This window comes from Castanea sativa, chromosome 3 (genome assembly GCF_040712315.1).
Source record: "Castanea sativa cultivar Marrone di Chiusa Pesio chromosome 3, ASM4071231v1".
Lineage (NCBI taxonomy): Eukaryota > Viridiplantae > Streptophyta > Magnoliopsida > Fagales > Fagaceae > Castanea > Castanea sativa.
In genome coordinates, this window is record NC_134015.1 from 44,314,712 (window position 1) to 44,333,487 (window position 18,776).

An 18,776-nucleotide genomic window follows, 5' to 3' on the forward strand; every position below is an offset into this window, starting at 1 on the left:
ATGCATCTGCACCTTTCTATCATGCCTTCATGCATATGCATCTTTCTTTCATGTCTTCATGTTGTTTGTCTATTTTTGTTTGGTTCTTTAGTTTTTATTTTGTTTTGTTTTCAAAATAAATAAAAATGAAAAAATCAGAAAAATACAAAAATAGTGTGTGTTTGTGTACATTAGTTATTGTAAACCTTAAAATGGTCATTGAAAAAAAGTTTTCAAAACTTTGTATCTTTTGTAACTTAGATGAGCATCCTTATGTATAACTAAGCAAGTCAGCTTTGTGGCTATTTGTTTGTGATTAGTAAGATTAAGTGATCGCTTGTACTTAACACTCGTAACACTTATATCACTTTTTTTGACGGAAAGGACTAGAAAATCCTAAGAGAAAGACATAAATAATCATCTCACCACTGTTACCCGCCAATCATGATATGACATCTGTATGCTTCGACATAGCAAAAGTGCAATGTCAATGACATCTGTATGCTTTGGCATAGTAAAAGTGCAATGTCTAAAAGCTTAACATAATTGGGTATTTCTTTTCTCTCCTTTGTATACCCATGCATGGTTTGCTTAATAAAAAGAAAATATGCAAAGAAATAAAAGCAAAAAGAACAAAATGCTTTAAAATATGATTGTAAGCGTGTTTTTTAGGAGATGTGTGAGTTATAGGATGTACCTCAAAGGTGATAGTCCCCATCAAACAATTATGATTGTGTGTGAGTTAAAGTGATTTTCTCATATTTCAAATTGTCATAATATTGAGACACTTATGTAATCTTGCAATATTTTTCACACACAACACGCAATATTCTTTGCTACTCTTGATACATGTGTAGGTACAATGTGATTTGGCCATCACAAGATTTACATGTGCTGATCTATGCTCACTAAATTGTCTTAATTTGTTTTTGAAATATAAAATTGGTTAGACTTGTTTAGTGTGTGTGTGAGTTTTTGGGAGCTAAATGTTTAACTCTTTGTTGATTGAGAGGTTAAAATGTTGGTTGGATCATTGGCTGTATTGCATTTTTTATTGCATTCATATATGTGTTTTTCTCTTCTCGAAAAACTATTTTTAAACAATCTCGACACCTCTTCAACACCTCTCGATACCTGGCTTATCTGCCAAGATCTTCAATTGGTTTTTATTGCAATCTTGACACCTCTCGATAGCTAGGTGAATCGATCGAGAAAGTTCATGTCCCCTCAATAGTTTCTCGATAGCTATTCGATCCACCGAGGTATGCTCGATAGCTTCTCGACACCTCTTAATCCATCGAGATCCTCTGGATGCATTGTTTTTCACATGTTTTTGCATTTTTCTCTTATCTTATCATCCATAGCATCTTGTTTCGTTACATTCATGCATTTATATGGATTCTTTGTACCCCCTTGATCATCCTCGATCATCCTTATGTTTTTCGGATGAAGCTTTATAGCTTCTTGTATCCTTTGTCATTCATGACAAAAATGAGGAGAAATTGGAGAAATTGTGGTTTCTTTATTTAAGATTCTACAAGTTAGGGGGAGAAATACATTCCTTTGTAAGGAGAAGATGTGTTTCATCTTGTTAAGGGGAATGTTTACCTCCTTGTTGTTATAGGAGCTTCTTTAGCTTCTTGTTCTTGTACCTTAGGTCTTGTGATCATGTTTACATACATTGTGCTTATCTTTGATATATATATATATATATATGTGTGTGTGTGTGTGTGTGTGTGTGTGTGTGTGTGTGATGATGTATATTTTCTTCACCTACCTTTACATGTGTTGTTTTCTCTCTTTATATACATGTTTCTTATTTTTGTATGCAATTTATTATTTCTGTTTCACACAAAGATGCCTTGATGAGTTTTGTTTAAGTGTTTCAGAAATACAGGTTGTCAAAGTCTTCCATGCCACGAACTCTCTTCTTGCAAAGTTTTTCAAGAGTTTGTGTTAGAATAGATTTTATTGTACTTAACAAGTGAGTATGAGTTGAGTGATTTATGACTTCTATCATATGTTCATTTGTTTGTTGTGGTTTTGTCACAGATTACCAAAGGGGGAGATTGTTAAGGACATATTTTATGTAGTTGGCTAATCCTTTGACAAAACGTACTTTACTTGTAATTGGGTAGATCTAAGATGTGTTTAATACTTCAAAGAACATGTTGTTCAAGTCTAGTATTAAGGCCATGAAGATTGGACCAAGAAATAAATGAAGAAAATGTGTTCACTAAAGCTGGATAAATAGCTCGACACCTACGGACACTTGCTCGACAGATAGTTATCTATCGAGATTTAATGAGGCTCGACACCTGCTATCTATCGAGGTATCTATCGAGGTTACGGAAATTAGAATTTTCAGATCTGATTTTTGAGCCAAACTTTTGTATTTGTATATGATTTCTTTTCTCACAACCCTAGACATATATAAGGCTTATTTTAGAGGTCGTCACATAAAAGAATACAAGGAGAACATATGAAAAAGGTGACCGAAGCCTTATTCTCTCAAAAAAAGAAGCTACTGCGTCTTTACGCCTTAGAATTTTGTAACCAAGTGCTTCTTGATCTTCGTTGTTGATAAAGTGAAGAACTTTGTACCCAACATTCTTCTTCCTCAAGTTGGTGAGTGAGTCACGTACTGAAATTCGTGCAAAGGAATTAGACACGTACTGGGATCCGTGCATCAAAGGGTGGCGCTCATATATTATAGAGTTCAGAGGTTCTGAAGAGGTAGAAGGTTTCTGCTGTAAGTTCATCTATGAAGATTGTAGAGTCTAGGGACAAAGGTTTTGTACTAGATCTGAAAATTCTCTTTACTATAGTGGATTGCTTTTCGGGAAGGTTTCCCCCCAGATTTTTTACTGTGAAACTAGTTGGTTTCATTGATTTTCCTGAGTCATCATATTTTGTCTTATTTATTTTTCTGCTGCACTTATATTTGACATGATATTGATGTTTGTTTGTTTTAACAAGTTTTAGTCATAATAAATCTAATTAATAATTTGGGTTTAAAACTTGTTAATTCTATCATCTGGGGTCTAAATTTCCTAACAAAAACAAAATCTATTCCTAAACATGCATTGGATCTAACAACAAACAAGAGCAACACTTAACACATCAAAACATATTCATCAATATATCAAATCATTCAGCTCTCCAATAAAAACATGATGAGAAACAACAAATCAAAATTAAACAAAGCAAAACATATTTCTAAGCATGTATAACAAATAAATCAAATATAAACAACAAGAACACAAGTTGTAAAAAACCAAATTAAGGAAGAGCCACAAAGAGAGACTCACCTTACTTATGGAAAACATAACTTGATTGATATTTAACCCGCTCCACAGTGCTGACACAACAAGATTAAATGATAATCAAAGGAATCAAATATATCAATAGTTTATTAGTAATCACAACTCAAAAAAAGATATTCTTGAAAAGATTGTTTGAAAAAAGTTTTGAAAGAGATTATTTGCTTCCTTAGATCTAACTAAAGAGAGGTTTTGATTTTGTCAAAAACGTGCTAAGGGGCTGTCATAGGGTTTTCAAAAGAGAAAATAGGGTTTTAGAGACAATGAAGGCCAAAAAATCCTTCTCTCGAGCTAGGGTTTTGATTTGAGACATAAGATGAGTATTTATAAGTTAAAATTAGGGTCTTAGGGGCTTTTTAATAGTCTATGGATGTTCTCAAGGGTTTATGGGCCAGCCCACACCAAAGCATGATGTTTTGGGCCCTTAAAATGAAGTTTTAAAACCTACAAAATTGGGCTGTCTAGTTGGCCCAACTTCAAATGGTCATAATTTACTCAATATAAGTCCAAATTAGGTAAAATTTGTGTTCAAATTTATGGATCAAAAGTTATGATTAAAAAAGTGAGCAAAGGTCATTTTTCAGCATAGTTTTCAAAGTAATTTGAGCACTTTTGAGTTGTGATTACTTCCAAACTATCAAAATAACTTCAATTATCTTTTGTAGATATGTCAAGCTCATCATTGGGACCGGAGACTAAAGTTTATTAACCGGGTACAAAATGAGGTGTCTATAAAGCCGGCAAAGGGTGCATGGCCAAAAGAGTTACCAGATGTTTTATGGGCTTATTGGATAATTGCAAGAACATCAACAAGAGAAACACCATTCAAGCTAGCTTTTGGCACAAAAGCAGTGATTCCTATTGAAGTAGGGTTGTCAAGCCTTAGACGAGCCCATTACGACAGGAATCTCAACAATTAAAAGCTAAAGCTAAGTTTGAATTGCTTGCCTGAAGTTAAAGATGATGCAGCTTAAAGAATGTCTCACTGCCAGCAGAGGATGTCAAAGTACCACGACCAGAGGGTGAAACTTAGGCAGTTTAATTATGATGATATGGTGTTGCAAAAAGTCTCTCAGGCCATCAAGGAGCTAACCTAGGGAAAGTTAGGCCCTACTTGGGAAGGTCCATATAAGGTTATCCGTTACTCAAGAGGAGGAAGTTACTACCTGAAGGACCTCAACAGTAATCCATTACCTCATCCTTGGAATGTGGAGCACCTAAAAAAGAATTATCAATAGAAAGTATTGACAACAATAAATTCCATCCATAGTAATACCTCGTCTAACGAATTATCAGATAAGTGAGATCTCTTTTGTTGCAATTGCTTTTATTTTAGCATTTCTATTTGGTCAAGTTATTTCCCTCGTAATCCCTTCATAAATAAGGGTGAATAAATTAATAAGGTGTCCCAAACCATTTTTCTTCAAAGACTTGATCCTCGATTCAATCGTCCATAACAGCATAAACTCTAGAAGTAAAGTTGTATATGTGATTATACATTTTCTAAGGAAAAACTACCCATGGCAAAAACTCCAACAATGAGTTTAAATCATAGGAGGATATTATTAATGGCAAAAACTCCAACGACAAGTTAAAATTGTAAATTTCCTAGGGAAATATTGTTAATGGTAAAAACTCTAATGACGAGTTTAAATCATAAATTTCCTAAGGAAATATTATTAATGGTAAAAAATCCAATGATGAGTTTAAATCATACATTCCTAGAGAAGTATTATTAATGATAAGAACTCCAATAACGAGTTTAAGTCATAGAAAGGTTCTTAAAGAAAAATTTGTCAAGAAAATTTTACTAACGATTCGTCAAAACACTTTATTGACGAACTTTTCCGGTTCAAACTGTGGAAAAGGTTCTTCAAAGAAAAAGTTCTAGCAATTAAAGCTAAGACATAATATGAAGGTATTGATAAAAGCTAAAGCTGTATTCAAAATAAATACCGATAAAAGCTAAAGCTACATTCAAAATAATCATTGTTTTTAAGCAAAAATATAATAGCCTTAAAACAAGGAGGCAACCAGTGTTCTCAAAAAAAAAAAAAAAAAACTAATATTCTTTTAAGGTGTAGCGACGATCTCGTCTTTGTGGCCCTGGTCTACTCGTCCAGCATCTGTAGCATCGTCCCCTCCAACAACAGCAGTAGCAGCAGCTTCTTCCTGCTCTCTAGCTTCGTTGGCAAGAATCTCAGTGTCGATGGTCTCAAAGTCAAGGTTGGAAAAGTCCACTGCCTGGTTATGATGCTTCATCGTCCATCTACAAAGAAGCTCAATTTCTATGTAATACTAGATAAATTGAAGATAAAAAAAGTGTTTGGATTTCAGGAACTTGGCCATCACTTTTTCATGCTCCTCGCCGGTCTTTAGAAAAGCAACCTGGATCTCTTCGTCCTTCTGAGTGACGAGCATCTTTTCAACTTTCAAAGCCTCACTGAGCTCCTTGACTTTCTCCTTGGCTTTTATGGCTTGATTTATAGCCTCGATCAAGTCCTTCCTCAGCTTTGAGCTTTCAACCTCGACAAATTCAACTTTAGAGTTGGCCACCACCACTTTCTCCTCATTGCTCAAGTAATCAGTTGTCAAGCGTAGGGTTTCTCTAAGAACCTAAAGGAAAAATACATAATCAAATCTACGATCGAGGTAAAAATTCAGTGGCAATATAGCAATTGAGTAAAATACCTGCACCAATTTGTGTATGTGACGACTGACTAGTTCATGAGATGGGATGGAGGCCAGACCCTTAAGCTCCTCATTCACAATTACGTTATGAGCTTGTCCAAGGGCTGTCGCCGGTTCCTCCCAAACACTCTTTCTAATTTTACTCTTTCCCTTGGAACGAGTAGTTGGAGGCATGACATTCATCACCTCGAGAGAAGGGGTTGGAGAAGAAGGGACTGTATGGAAGAATGAAAAAATGATCGTCTCATTTTTCTCTTTGTTCAATTAGCATTTTTTTTTTTGGTATCAATGGCTAGTTGAGACAAAGTTTCATTCTTCATTCCCTTCACACGGGCATATTTTTCCTTGCTATATCTAGTGGCCATCCCTACAAGAAGAGGATCAAGGAAAGAAGTGAGTCTTGAAACAAGTAAAAAAAAAAGGGGTGAAACACACATACTTTTCTCTTCTTGAAGGATTTTCTTTAGCACATATTCTATGGGTTCGGGTCCAAGGCAATGATTGTACAAGTGACGAGGATCCACAAGGTCGTCAAAATCTTCAATTTCTCAAGCAAATTCTAGGGCAGCCTGAACTCGACCTTGGTAACAACTCTCCAATTCAGGACGCTCAGAGATTGCAAAACAGACGCTAAAAGAATGATCACTCAGGTAAAATAAAAGTAGTTAGTCCAAGGAAAGAGTTAAAAGAACGCACCGAGAAGGTTGAGTAAGGTTGTAACCTTAGGCTACAACCAATTTTATAGCTAAATTTTGTCCCTTGAAGAATGCCTGGGATGCCAAGTGCAACACTATTAAAAATGTCCTCAATGATCTCAAGGAAAGCTTTGGCTTTAACCTCTCGGCCATCTGGGGCATGAATGGACTAAGTTAGCTTTCTCATGGCATTGTCATCAAAGCTAGGGAACATCTGGTCATCATTCGTGAGTTTTAGCACCTCCTCCTGCGTAACATTAGCCATCTTGGTTTATCGCAAAGATCAAGATTTAGGTCAGGGACAAGGGTTGTGTTGGGTTGAATTTGGTTTTAATCTATGCCTTAGATATATATAGTTCATGTCAAATGGAATAAAGGCCAATTTGCTACCTTGCTTGCGATGGAGATTGAGTTGAACGTGAAGGTAAGGGTAGAATTTTGAAAAGGCTTTAGATTGTTTGTCCCTTAACCATCCTCTTTTTAACTTTACAGCATGGAAGCTTAATTGTGAGATTTGTATGGCTGGATGTTGCGCGCTTAAGAACCATTCCCACACAAAATCATATACTTAATAAAATTTGGTTCTTAGAAGCTATTGTGATTATGGTTTTAAAAATCAGAACGGTTGAAGAATAAAAAAAGAGATAGATTCGCGGTTTTAATTAGTTTTTTTTTTTAGTTTTTCCGGTTTTGACCGGATCAGTTCCATTCCAGTTCACTGTTAAATTGGTTCAACCAGCCAATCTAATTTTTAAAACAGTGGTTGTGATGCCAAATGAATATTATCTTTCTGCAATAAGTGGTTACACTATCCTTAAGAATGGAAGCTTAATTGCAAGATTCGTACGGTTGGATGTTACGTGCTAAAGAGTCATTCCCATGCAAAATCATATATTATATAATAAAAGTTGGTACTTAGGCTAGAGTTTTTTGTGATACCAAATGATTATCATCTTTATGCAACAAGTGGTTATATTATCATTAATTATTAATTTTGTTATCTTATTTTGGTTTACTTTTTATTTAACTCTCAAGAAATTAAAATTTTTACTCCAACAAAAATTCTATTTGTCTTATTAATTAGTAGGATCGTTTAAATTAGTTAAGACTTTATCATCTAAGTTTCAAAAAATTTAAAATTCTAATCGATTATGAAAATTAAGCTAAATATTGTTTGCCCCTTAGGGTCCGTTTGGATAGAGCTTATTGCTGAAAACTGAAAACTGAAAACACTGTACCAAAATAATTTTTAAATGTGTGAATAGTGTCGTGGGACCCATTTTTAATAAAAAAATTCTGTAAAGTGAAGTTTGTGGGTCCCGTGAACAGTACACAGGACCCACAAATGTGCTGAAAAGTCAGCAAAAGCTGGCTACTGTTCATGCACAGTCATGAACAGTAGCCTTTGTCCCCTGACCCGTACAGTAGCAGAAGAAGAAAAAAAAAAAAAAAAAAAAAAACGCAAAACGCACAGACGCAAAACGCATAAGCTGTATCCAAACTCAGCTTTAATTTTGTATATTTCATTTCTAAACTTTGAAAAATTATTTTTTGTCGTAAATTATTGAATATGTTACATTTATTACTTTTCAACTTTGAAAATTTTGTTTTTCATCTTTGAATTATTTTAAAAGTTTTTTTTAGGTACCTAAACTATTGAAGGAGTCTCTTTAAAAATTTTAGGAATGAATTTTTTATTTTTATTTTATTTTTTTTAAGTTTAGGGATGAAAAACGAAATTCATGCAAATTTCAGGGGCGGGAATAATATTTTAATCAAAATTTTTATAGGTTGAGAATATCCCACAAATAAATATTAGGAATGAAGAAAGAGAGACTAAAAAGAAAAATAGCATTTGATGGCTTAGTTCGAGAGTGGTGGACTTGGTTCTTTGAGAGAGGAATAGCATTTTGACTGTTACAAAATACTTAACCATGCTTCTGATAAATTCCTAAGCCTCCAATCAAACCATTTAGCCAAATAACCTCCTTGATGGCTTCTATCACAGTCAAATATTCACAGTCGAAACCCTACAATCACAAAATCGAAATCCTAAACCTAAAATCGAAACCCTACAATCACAAAATCGAAACCCTAAACCTAAAATCAATACCCTAAACCAAAAATTGAAACCCTAAAACATAAATAAAAAAAGCCCAATTTAAAATACTTACTGTTAGTTGGCCCTCTCAGTGTCTTGAGTGAGATTGAGAGTTCTCGAGAGAGAGGGAGAGACTTAGGGCAGTGCCGGTGTGTACGATCGGTAGTGGAGATTCGGTTTTTTTAGGAGTTTTTTTTTAATTTTTTTTCAGGGTAAGGCTTTTTGCCGCCGCATCGGACTTTGGTGCGGGTGAGGGTGGAGGCGGTGCCGCAGTGCTTGGTCTGGAGGTCAGTGACGATGCTTTGATGAACGACGGCGCGGGCGGTGTCGGGTGGGGCGGATTGAGTTCGAGTTGGGTCTTGAGGGAATCGGGTTCGAAGGGCTGTAGACAGAGCAAGGCTGTTGTTTGGGTAAGGAGATTTTTTCTAAACTATTTATAGTAGGGATTGTGGCCGCGTTTTTTAAAACGTAGCTTCAGGGATTCTTGAAGCCGCGTTTAAAAAACGCAGCTTCAGGGTAGACTATGGCCGCGTTTTTGAATAAACGCGGCTTTAGGAGAGGGCTGAAGCCGCGTTTTAAAAACGCGGCTTCAAGACATATATTAAAAAATATATATATATATATATATATTTCAGATGGGTCTAAAGCCGCGTTTTAAAAACGCGGCTTCAGCCCATTCCAGAAAAATGCAGTTGGAGAAAGAAAAAACGCAGCTATAGACTTGGGCTTGGGCTGCGTCCAACCCACGCGGCCATAATATAGGTGCTGTGGGTGCGTTTCTCAGAAACGCGGCCCAAGTCAGGTCTTAGGCCGCGTTTTTACAAACGCGGCTGAAAAAAACGCGGCCTAAGACCCGCGTGTTTTGTAGTGGTGGTTGATAATGCAATAGTGGACTATAGTGTGAACCTCCAACTCAAAAATTCTTTAACATATGTAAACAAATAGCATGTAGTATAGCATAACAATGTTTTTCTAGATCACCAGCTTAGTTCGAGTCAACATTACCAACTAAGTTTTACAACAAAATCGTCTCTCTCAAACTTCAAACCCAATCAAGCAGCTCTAGTGCTTAATCTTGGGTCTTAGGTGTGGGAAAAATCATGTGGATATTGATATCGATTTAAAGCTTGAGGCATAAAAGCCATCAACTGGAAGCAGTGTAGAATTAGGAGGAGAGCTTGTCTTAATAAGTGATTGGGCTTGCGACCATGTTCAAAATTAAATATTCAGTTGTTGGCTGACTCACAATAAATGATGCAATAAATAAATAAATTTGAAATCAAAATTTAAATGACCAATTTAAAGTTTTTCATATGTTCTGATTAATATTGAAGTTGGATTTTGAATATAAATTTTGGATTCTAGTCACAAGAGAGTATCTCATGCGCCAAGCCATGAGACATCTCTCTCACAAACAAGTAGGCCCCACACTTATGGAGCCCACATGTCAGTGAGAGGGTCTGCTCATGCGCATACAAAATTTTTTCTCCGGTCACATATTCTACCTAAGATAATAAATGATAGAACTCAAGAATGGATTTTAATGCTTATTGCTACCCAAATTTCAAACATGTTTGGGCCAACAAACAAAACCCAAATCACTTAAGCTGAGAAAAAAACTAAAGGGGGCTCAAGGAAGGCCCAACTCTTCTTGAATAGGGGAACGAGACTAGGAATGATCCTAAAAAATTGCTTTTCAATGGGGGCATGAATGGGCCCAAGGACAACCCAAATTCCTTGAGGAGAGGAGGAAAAGCCCAATAAGGGTTTTCTGTAGAATGCTCTTGAGTAAGAGAACGAGTGGGCTCATGCATGGCCCAAAGCCTTTGCCCAAGACAATGATTTGAAATAGGCCCAAAAGATCCTTACCCCTTTGTATAAAGGAGTTATAAAGAGCCGAAGGTGCCTACAACCTTCACTAGGCATTCTAACAAAGAGAGAAGACTCAGAAGAGGACACTGCAAAAAGAATGAGATTGAAAAAAAAAAATAAATAAATAAAGAAAGAAAGAAAAGAAGCTATTAGATTAAAGTACTAAAAACGATCAGCACTGATCTTATTAATAAGATATAATTATACAACATTATCAATCACACATAGATATCAAAACGTCCAAATTTTACAAAACTCCGAGTAATATAAGAGCAAGCTCTAGGAGTTATAAAAATTAAATACCAACATGTTCTTCTTTATTCAGAGAAAAACTAATAGTACAAGCTCACAACCCTTATTTCATAGACTTAATTAATCGGTGCAACAACGGTACATGATGAACTTCTCCATGGGACGGCTACATTCAGCACAAACCACCTTCTCGGGGATGCTCCCGGTGGCGCCAGGCAGTATCAGACGGTTGCAGTGAAGTGGGGAGTGGAGCTTTTTGAGGTACTCAATCAGTGCGGGCACAAAGCCTAAATCTATTACAGTTTCTTTCCATTGTTCATATTCGGTCAAGGCCTTCAAAATGGTGTCCCCTTTGGCCTTTGCCATCTCCGATGCACCTGATCCTTTACATATCACAGCCCAACCCTGCTCGCTCCCATCAAAACTCAGCATGGTCATAATCTCTTGCATTATGGAGTCATTTTCCACACTCTTGCCGTGTTGCATCTTGCTGTGCCACATGCTTTCAAGCCTGACCCAGAAGAACCAGATTAGAGTCAGGTCTGGTAGGTGGTGGCTAAGGTTTTCCGCAACAATGATGCTGTTGTTTTTTTTAACTTTTTCCCTGGGGTTGCTCTTCCCTACGTAAAGCATTTCTATTGGAACGTTGGCAGCTTTTGCAACAGTACGTGCAGTGTTTGTAAACTTTCGCACCCACTCGATATCTTCCCCTCCAAACAAGCAAATGATTTTCTGTTCTGCTACCTTAAATACCATCAAGTTCACACCATCAAATTACTCCATTAAAGGAATATGCATGGAATCGTCTAACTTAAAGATTTACTAGTAAAACAATAAAACTACTACAAATTTTACAAATTAAAATAACAATAAACGCAACTAGTGTTATTTCACCAATATAATAAATAATAGTTAACATACTTCTTTTAAAAAAAATTGTTATTTATAATTCGCAAAATCCATATGATAAAATTTTCTTTTAACTTTTTTCACATTTAAAGTGGTAAATTGTAATAGTGAAACATCATTTTTAAATGAAATTATTACTTATTTGATTTTTATTATATAATAATCACAACTGGCCATTTTAACAATCTCAAAAAAAAAAAAAAAAAAAGAATTAAGGAAAAAATTTAAACGAAAAGTTTAGGAGGGTCACCCATATATACCTGTTACAAAATTGAACTAAAATACAAGGGTAAAAAATTGAGTTTTTGGAAAAGTTTTGGTATATAGGCATGAGATAAATGATGAACATACCCAATTAAAGATTACTGGTTCAATGGTTTCAGCCAATAGCTCAATTCTCCAGCTCTCTTCCCGCCAGAGTGTTTCCTCCCTTGAACTAGTGAAAGGGTATGCTATGCTTCCCCAAATCCACATCATATGAACTGCGTTTTGGTTCACAACTTTGCCTTGCGGGTCAAGCACCACAAGCAAAGGTTTCTTAGTGAAGTGCCACACCTCCTTGATATACCTGATGACTGCTGGGTCAAGCTGTGATGGGTGGAACACCGAGTACCACGGCATCACCCCTTGTAAGCTATCAAAATGCTTTTGCTTGTCTGCGCTCCAAGGGGTAGACTTGTCCACCACTGGAATCCACACAACCTCGTACTGACTCTCAGGCCTCGATTGTTGGTGTCGAGACTCTAGGTACATTTGGATAAGGATTGAAAGCTCTTCGTTGGGGACATCCAGGTCTGTAATAAACAGCAATACAATCTTCCTTCTCAACACCTCAATGCTAGCCTGTTTAGCAGTGCATATATGCAGAGGTTCAGAAACATTAATTGAAACCGTTGATCTAGCTGTGTTTCAAGTAACTGTCTTTGTAAATACTGCTAATAAGAGTAGTAACTGAGAAACAAGACATTATTACGACACAAATGTGTTTGAATTTGATTGAAATTTAGGTCCTCACGAGTATCCTTGAAGAAGTTCAACATAATATCTATTAATTGCATGACATGATCACAGCCAACCAAGGTTATTCTAGATGCAAAAAGATTGTGGATTGACAACCACTACAAAATGAAACTAAAAAATAGTGCAGAGCAAGAAGGAAAACTTAGATATAGATATAGATAGCTAACCCTTTTCTTGTTAGAACCATCAAAGAGTGGCAGCTGATCTTCCTTTGCATAAATCAAAGCCTTAAGTATCTTCATGTTGTCGAGATGGGGTGTCTCAAAGAGACGCACGAGTGTCAAATATGCTTCAATATGCCTCTTCTCCTCTACATTAAACCATTTTATTATATCTTGTCAGGGGCGTAAACTACTAGGAAAAGCTTTATATTTTGTTTTATGGGTCCGCTTTGCTTTAAAAAATAAATGAGGTGAATATATAACTAAACGTGAATTATTGTAATCAAGGCCAGTAAGACTCACCAATGTGTTGATGGCAAAGAGTGATCTGCTTCATAAGGTGGCTGTGTATGTTGTTGACCTTGTGGGCCAAGCTCGACAGTTCCCAAGCCTCAGTAGTTGATGCTGCGTACCTGAGACCAGTGCAGCCCAGGTCAAAGAGAAATTACAAATCCAAAAAGTTTAAACACAACGAGTTCCACTATTTTAAATATTTTATATATAGGTAACAGGTTATGATTTGTATACAAAAGTGATATCTGTTTCATGTGACAGCGATGTTCATCTCAGCACAATCTGCCACTTCTGAAATTATGGAAGAAAAAAAACTATGAAATTTGTTTAATATGTAGCATTATTATTATAGTGTTGTTTGTTATCTACTCCTGCCTGCAGTTCTGCTTTTTGTTAGTGCTGTGGCAACATGCCAACATGTAAATCACAATGGCATCGATATGTTGCTAATACTCAAGATGAATATTTCTAAGACATCCCACGTCCAAGTTTATAAGATGTTAAATGTGTGAAATTGTGAGCGGTAAATATTGTCTACCTACTCTTGTTTACACGAACCTATTACTTTTGATTAATTATCAATATCATAGTTGCAAATATTAACAAGTTGTGAAAATGGATGTGTTGGTAGTATTGTTGAGAATAAAATGGCAAGCAAAAGTAGAAGAGAAAGATATTCTGGGGGATTGTACAAAGGAAACATACTCGTGACCCATGCCTATGAGGCCCATAATTTGTGAAGCGCACGCCACAATGCTCCGAATGGTCCAATACACGGCTGTTGGAATATGAGCAGTGGCAGCAACCATTTCAGGTGCGTCTGGAGTAATGTACTGAGAAGGAAGCTCCTTGAACTCAACGATGCACTTGGTGACATCCAACATGGCCTTGATGAGGTTGTTAAGTGCCTCAAACTTTGGTTTCAAGGATTCAGCACGCTCCAATATTTCAGGCATTTGCTTGAGGAATGCAACCGATTTGGCAAGAGGGTTGGTAGGGTAAAGCTGCACCACCAGCCAAAATTCACCATAGTTTACAGCAAAAGCTGCCAAGGCTAGCACCAACTTTGCATCCCATGAATAGCTTGTGAGTACATTGAATATAGCTACAGTTGTTGCATGAGCATCTCCACCCCCGGAGCACTTGCAGGATATCTGTCATACATAGTGTGCATGGCATAAACAAAATCTATTGCGAAAGAAAATGATTAAATTGCATGAATTCTAAAGACACAATAATTTGCATTTTTTTCCATCTGGATCTTGTGCTGTCCTTATGTAAGATGTAAAGCAATTTTATGAATGTTAAGATATATCAGACCAACCACATGAAAGTAACAACATTTATAAAATAAATAAGCCATAATTTAAAACCTCGCAGGAGATTTTGCTAATCGTGTATGACAAAAGGTCCAGCATGTCAGAGATGTCGCTAGAATGGAGGGCCTTGTCTTCCATTGATTCAAATTGTACTTGTGTTCCCTACGCAATTGGTCAACAATTAATGATTAGCAACTGCATAAAGAATACAATGCTACCTATATAATAAGTATCACAATTTTTTTTTTTTTTTTACAATTTGTTAAAGTAATTGATTGTAACCACTGTTTACTCTTGATGCAATGGTCACTCCATAAGTATAAATATTTGTGAGATGTGAGATGTGAGATGTGAGAGGTAAGTGCTAAGATTCAAGTTTCCAGAAGAAAACTTTACACATATCTACACTTAGATTAGACTAAAGTAAAATTTCTAATTTGTATAAAATATATATATAAATAAAAATAAAGTAATTAATTGTGATTAGAATAATGACCAGTGCATGCATCTTAGTGCACACAAAATACACACACGTGTGACATGCACTTATTCCCTCACCAATTTCACTCATATTTATTTTTTACCATTTATTTTGCTATTTGGCATTTGTACGTATGAATATATGTAATTGGTTGGGTGTGTGAAATAGACACAGCTAACGGGAATGTAAAACAAACACATAATTCTTTAGTATAAAGTTAAAAGTACATACTTGAATAAAGCCGGGGATGCCAAATCCAGCACGCTTAAAAATGTCCTCAATGATATGAAGGAAAGGTTTCACATCAACCTCTCGGCCATCTGGAGCATGAGTGCCCTGAATCTGCTTCATCATTGCATTGTCATCGGAGCTCGAGAAGAAATGGCGATCACCTCTTGATTGTGGCACCTTCTGCGTCGACACAAGAGCCATCTTGGTTTAATTGCAAAGATGAGGATTTAGGTGAGGGATTAGAGTTGTGTTGTTGGGTTGCATTTGGTTTAAATCTATGTCTTATATATAGATCATGAAAAATGGAATAAAGGTCAATTTGCTACCTTGCTTGCAATGGAGGTTATACTAGAAAGTAACATCAATAGGTTTAGAATTTTGGATTAGGCTTTGAGCTTTAGTCTCTGTTGTGTCTGTTAACTATCCTTTTTCATCTTTACAGTATAAAAGCTCAATCGTTAGATTCGAACTGCTGGAGATGCTGGTTAATTTTAGCCAATGTGATACACGTACGTTGTTACTTAGGTTAGTTCTTTAATTAATTTAGGAGAGGTTGGATTTTTCTGATTAACGTCAGAGAGAGTAAAATCGTACGATTCCATTTTCTTGTTAAAATTTAACCTCTTTTTAACATTGTACTAGAATTTTTCTTTGGATACTGTGGTAGGATTCCAACTTGGAATTTCCAAAGGAGCAATACGTGGAGTGTCAGGACTTCTTTATGTTGCACGTGCCTGCTCAATTTGAATTGGCCATTTGAGGATCCAAAGCAATTTGTTCATCAAAATAACATTAATTAATAAATGTATGGGGATCAATGCCATTGAACCCATAAATACTCTGGCAATTAAGGTATATTCAAACTCTTTGTGTCTAAGTATACCATAATTTAATTGGCAATTATTAACTATATTCAATCTTGTGTTAGCATAGATGTAATTTCTACTTTCACTTCAATAGCCATTGATGAGATGCTAGGTGCTACGAGAATTATTTAACTATTCATTTTGCATTCTCGTTTCTTCTAAAACATACCATTATCTATGAACAAGTTGATAAAAATCAAAATAGACCTATACAGATTGATTTTCAATCGAGGGCTTATAACTTGCACACTAGCATTCTTGAATAATAGGTCACATTGTAGTGAAACAAGAATTCTGTTAATTATGCAATTCATAATTCGATAGTTACAATAATGGTGAGAGATTTGAATTCTAAATTTCTCTATTGTTGCCAGTCGAGTAACTTGAGTTACATGGCTCTTGGTTGTTAATGTAATTCATACCCCACCAATACTTGTAGGCTAATCTTCATTTGAAAAATCCGTTAGTTTGGTGACATAAGCAAGCTTGTGTCATTAAAGTAAATAGGGAGATTTACCGTTGATGAGATGCTAGGTGCTTACGGATAAGGCAATTTTCCACATCACTTTAATTGTGTAATGTTGAGAGATTCCTTACTTGTTGTACATTTTGTGATTTACGTGGCTGAGAACTCAAAGAAAGCTGTTCAATACAGTAGCAAAAAGAACTTGCTGAGATGGTCTTTGATAGAAAGGGAAAAGGAAAGGAAAATGATAGTTAACACCATTTTTAGGATAATTTTAATTTAACAGCCAATCCTAAAAAGGCAGCAGCTATCTCTAAAGGTGGGTGATCAACCGAAAGAATGTATTCAGGGGCCGCTCCAATTAGAGCCCAGGGAGTTCAAATGAACCCTCTGAACTGGTCCCCCCAAAAAAAAAAAAAAAAAAGTTAATATATATATATATATATATATATTTGTTTTGACCCCCTAAAATAAATATTTGAACACTTTAACTCTAGATTTTTTTTTAAAAGTCTGCTGAAATAAGTTTGAATATGATCATCTGAATAATATCTTAGACTTTTTAATAAAAAAAAAAAAAAAAGCTCAATAACAAACTAATTTGATCTAAAATCTAGGAAAAAAAAATTAATATGCCCAACAGCAAAAGTAGAAATTTGTTAATTTTAAACTTTAGAAATAGCTCATTTAGATCTTAACAAATTTGAAATAAATCAATCAAATGGGAGATCAATAGATAAATAATTGTTTGGTTATGTACATTAAAAGAGATGTAACTTGTAGGATTGATAATGCAAAATATGAAACATCATAAAAAGCAATTGTAAAAAATTTATGTATTTTAGTTTTAGTTTTAGTTTTTTTTTTTAATTGTGATGCCAATATATTTAAGTTTTCTTTTATTTTAAATTTTGTATAATTTATATTTTTTATTGACCACCATAACAATTGTAAGTGCACAATTGCACCTGGCCCCAAGAACAGTTATGGGCTCAGGCCCAATGAGCCTTAAACAATATGATTTGTAGAGTGTGGGCTTGAAACCCAGGTTAGAAGTATTTGAGGATTAAATAACAAGCAAAAGATTGTAAACAATTGAAAACAACAAGGAATACTATAAATCAACCTGCTCGGACGTAAGCCGAGAGTTGTTCTTATATTATCTCTTTCTCTTTTTTTCTTTTAGATTACCAAGAAGGGAGCCCCCCTTTCTGTTCTAAGTTGCTCCTTAAATACTCCTCTTTTTGATACTTTGTACACGTGTTGCCCCAACTCCCCCTTAGCCTAGATATTTCCTTTCTCAGTGCCTTTGAATAATAACCAGAAGTTTCCCTTCCACTGTTCAGGTGTCACTTCCCCATTAATGCGGCCAGGGTGGTAGGTGCAGGGTCTTTAATGTGGAGGTGGCAGCCTTTATCTTTGGTATTTCCTTAACATCGGTGCTTCTAGGACATTCAAGGGTTTCCCCCCTTTAACCATCGGTCTTGTCCGTGTCATTCCCTAACCTTTATCATGAAGTCCTGGGTTCTCCGGTGTCCGTCCAAAGAGAAATTCACCCTCGGCTGGATCCTCGGATCCTCGGCGCATGGGCCGACCCGTAGTACTAACAAGTTCTAAACCCAAGAGCAGGTCGGCCTTCCTTAGTATGGCCCAAAGGCCCACATCCCCATCAGGGTCTTTTTACTCCCCACAACAATAATCTTGGAGCCGCCACTTAATGTATTACATTGGTCTTTATTATGCATTTTTTAACATAATAGATGCAAAAGAAAACAAATAGTAAAGAACACTAACTTAAAAATAAAAATAAAAAGGTAGTCATCTAGCTTCTAAAATGGAAAATTCCAGAGTTAGGATTGGCAAACAGGGGACCAATTCCACAACATGCCCACTGCATAACATGTGAAACAAAAGGAAAGAGGGTAGGAATTTATGAAAGTCCCAAAGATATGCAAGTGGATAAAGCTAACAAGACTGATAATTTTATGCCCATAAAGGAAAAAGGATACCATTATCCGTACTCCAAGCACCAGAGGATGCAGTTGCTTTAAAATGATTGAGAATAGTCTTGGTCTGTGATTGATGGTCATAGGATGATATAGCTGATTGCATGTTT

The 18,776-nt window shown here is 35.8% G+C and overlaps 2 protein-coding genes across 3 annotated transcripts; both read right to left on the reverse strand.

Moving 5' to 3' along the window:
- Positions 1 to 5,330: 5,330 nt before the first annotated feature.
- LOC142629949 (uncharacterized) lies at positions 5,331 to 6,689 on the reverse strand. Of its 2 annotated transcripts, XM_075803999.1 has the most exons (3): positions 5,994 to 6,689; positions 5,655 to 5,918; positions 5,337 to 5,571 (listed from the first exon to the last, which is right to left on the reverse strand). In XM_075803999.1, exons 1-3 carry the CDS (start codon positions 6,174 to 6,176, stop codon positions 5,551 to 5,553), a joined length of 468 nt encoding a protein of 155 aa, XP_075660114.1. In that variant the 5' UTR covers positions 6,177 to 6,689; the 3' UTR covers positions 5,337 to 5,550. The 2 variants fall into 2 exon arrangements, with proteins under 2 accessions (XP_075660113.1, XP_075660114.1); XM_075803998.1 differs by having other exon boundaries at positions 5,331 to 5,918.
- A 4,121-nt stretch (positions 6,690 to 10,810) lies between these two features.
- Positions 10,811 to 15,597, reverse strand: LOC142629967 (protein SIEVE ELEMENT OCCLUSION B-like). The gene is made up of 7 exons (XM_075804028.1): positions 15,329 to 15,597; positions 14,671 to 14,778; positions 14,003 to 14,451; positions 13,307 to 13,416; positions 13,010 to 13,152; positions 12,174 to 12,665; positions 10,811 to 11,657 (listed from the first exon to the last, which is right to left on the reverse strand). Exons 1-7 carry the CDS (start codon positions 15,527 to 15,529, stop codon positions 11,034 to 11,036), a joined length of 2,127 nt encoding a protein of 708 aa, XP_075660143.1. The 5' UTR covers positions 15,530 to 15,597; the 3' UTR covers positions 10,811 to 11,033.
- Between the last annotated feature and the right edge of the window lie 3,179 nt (positions 15,598 to 18,776).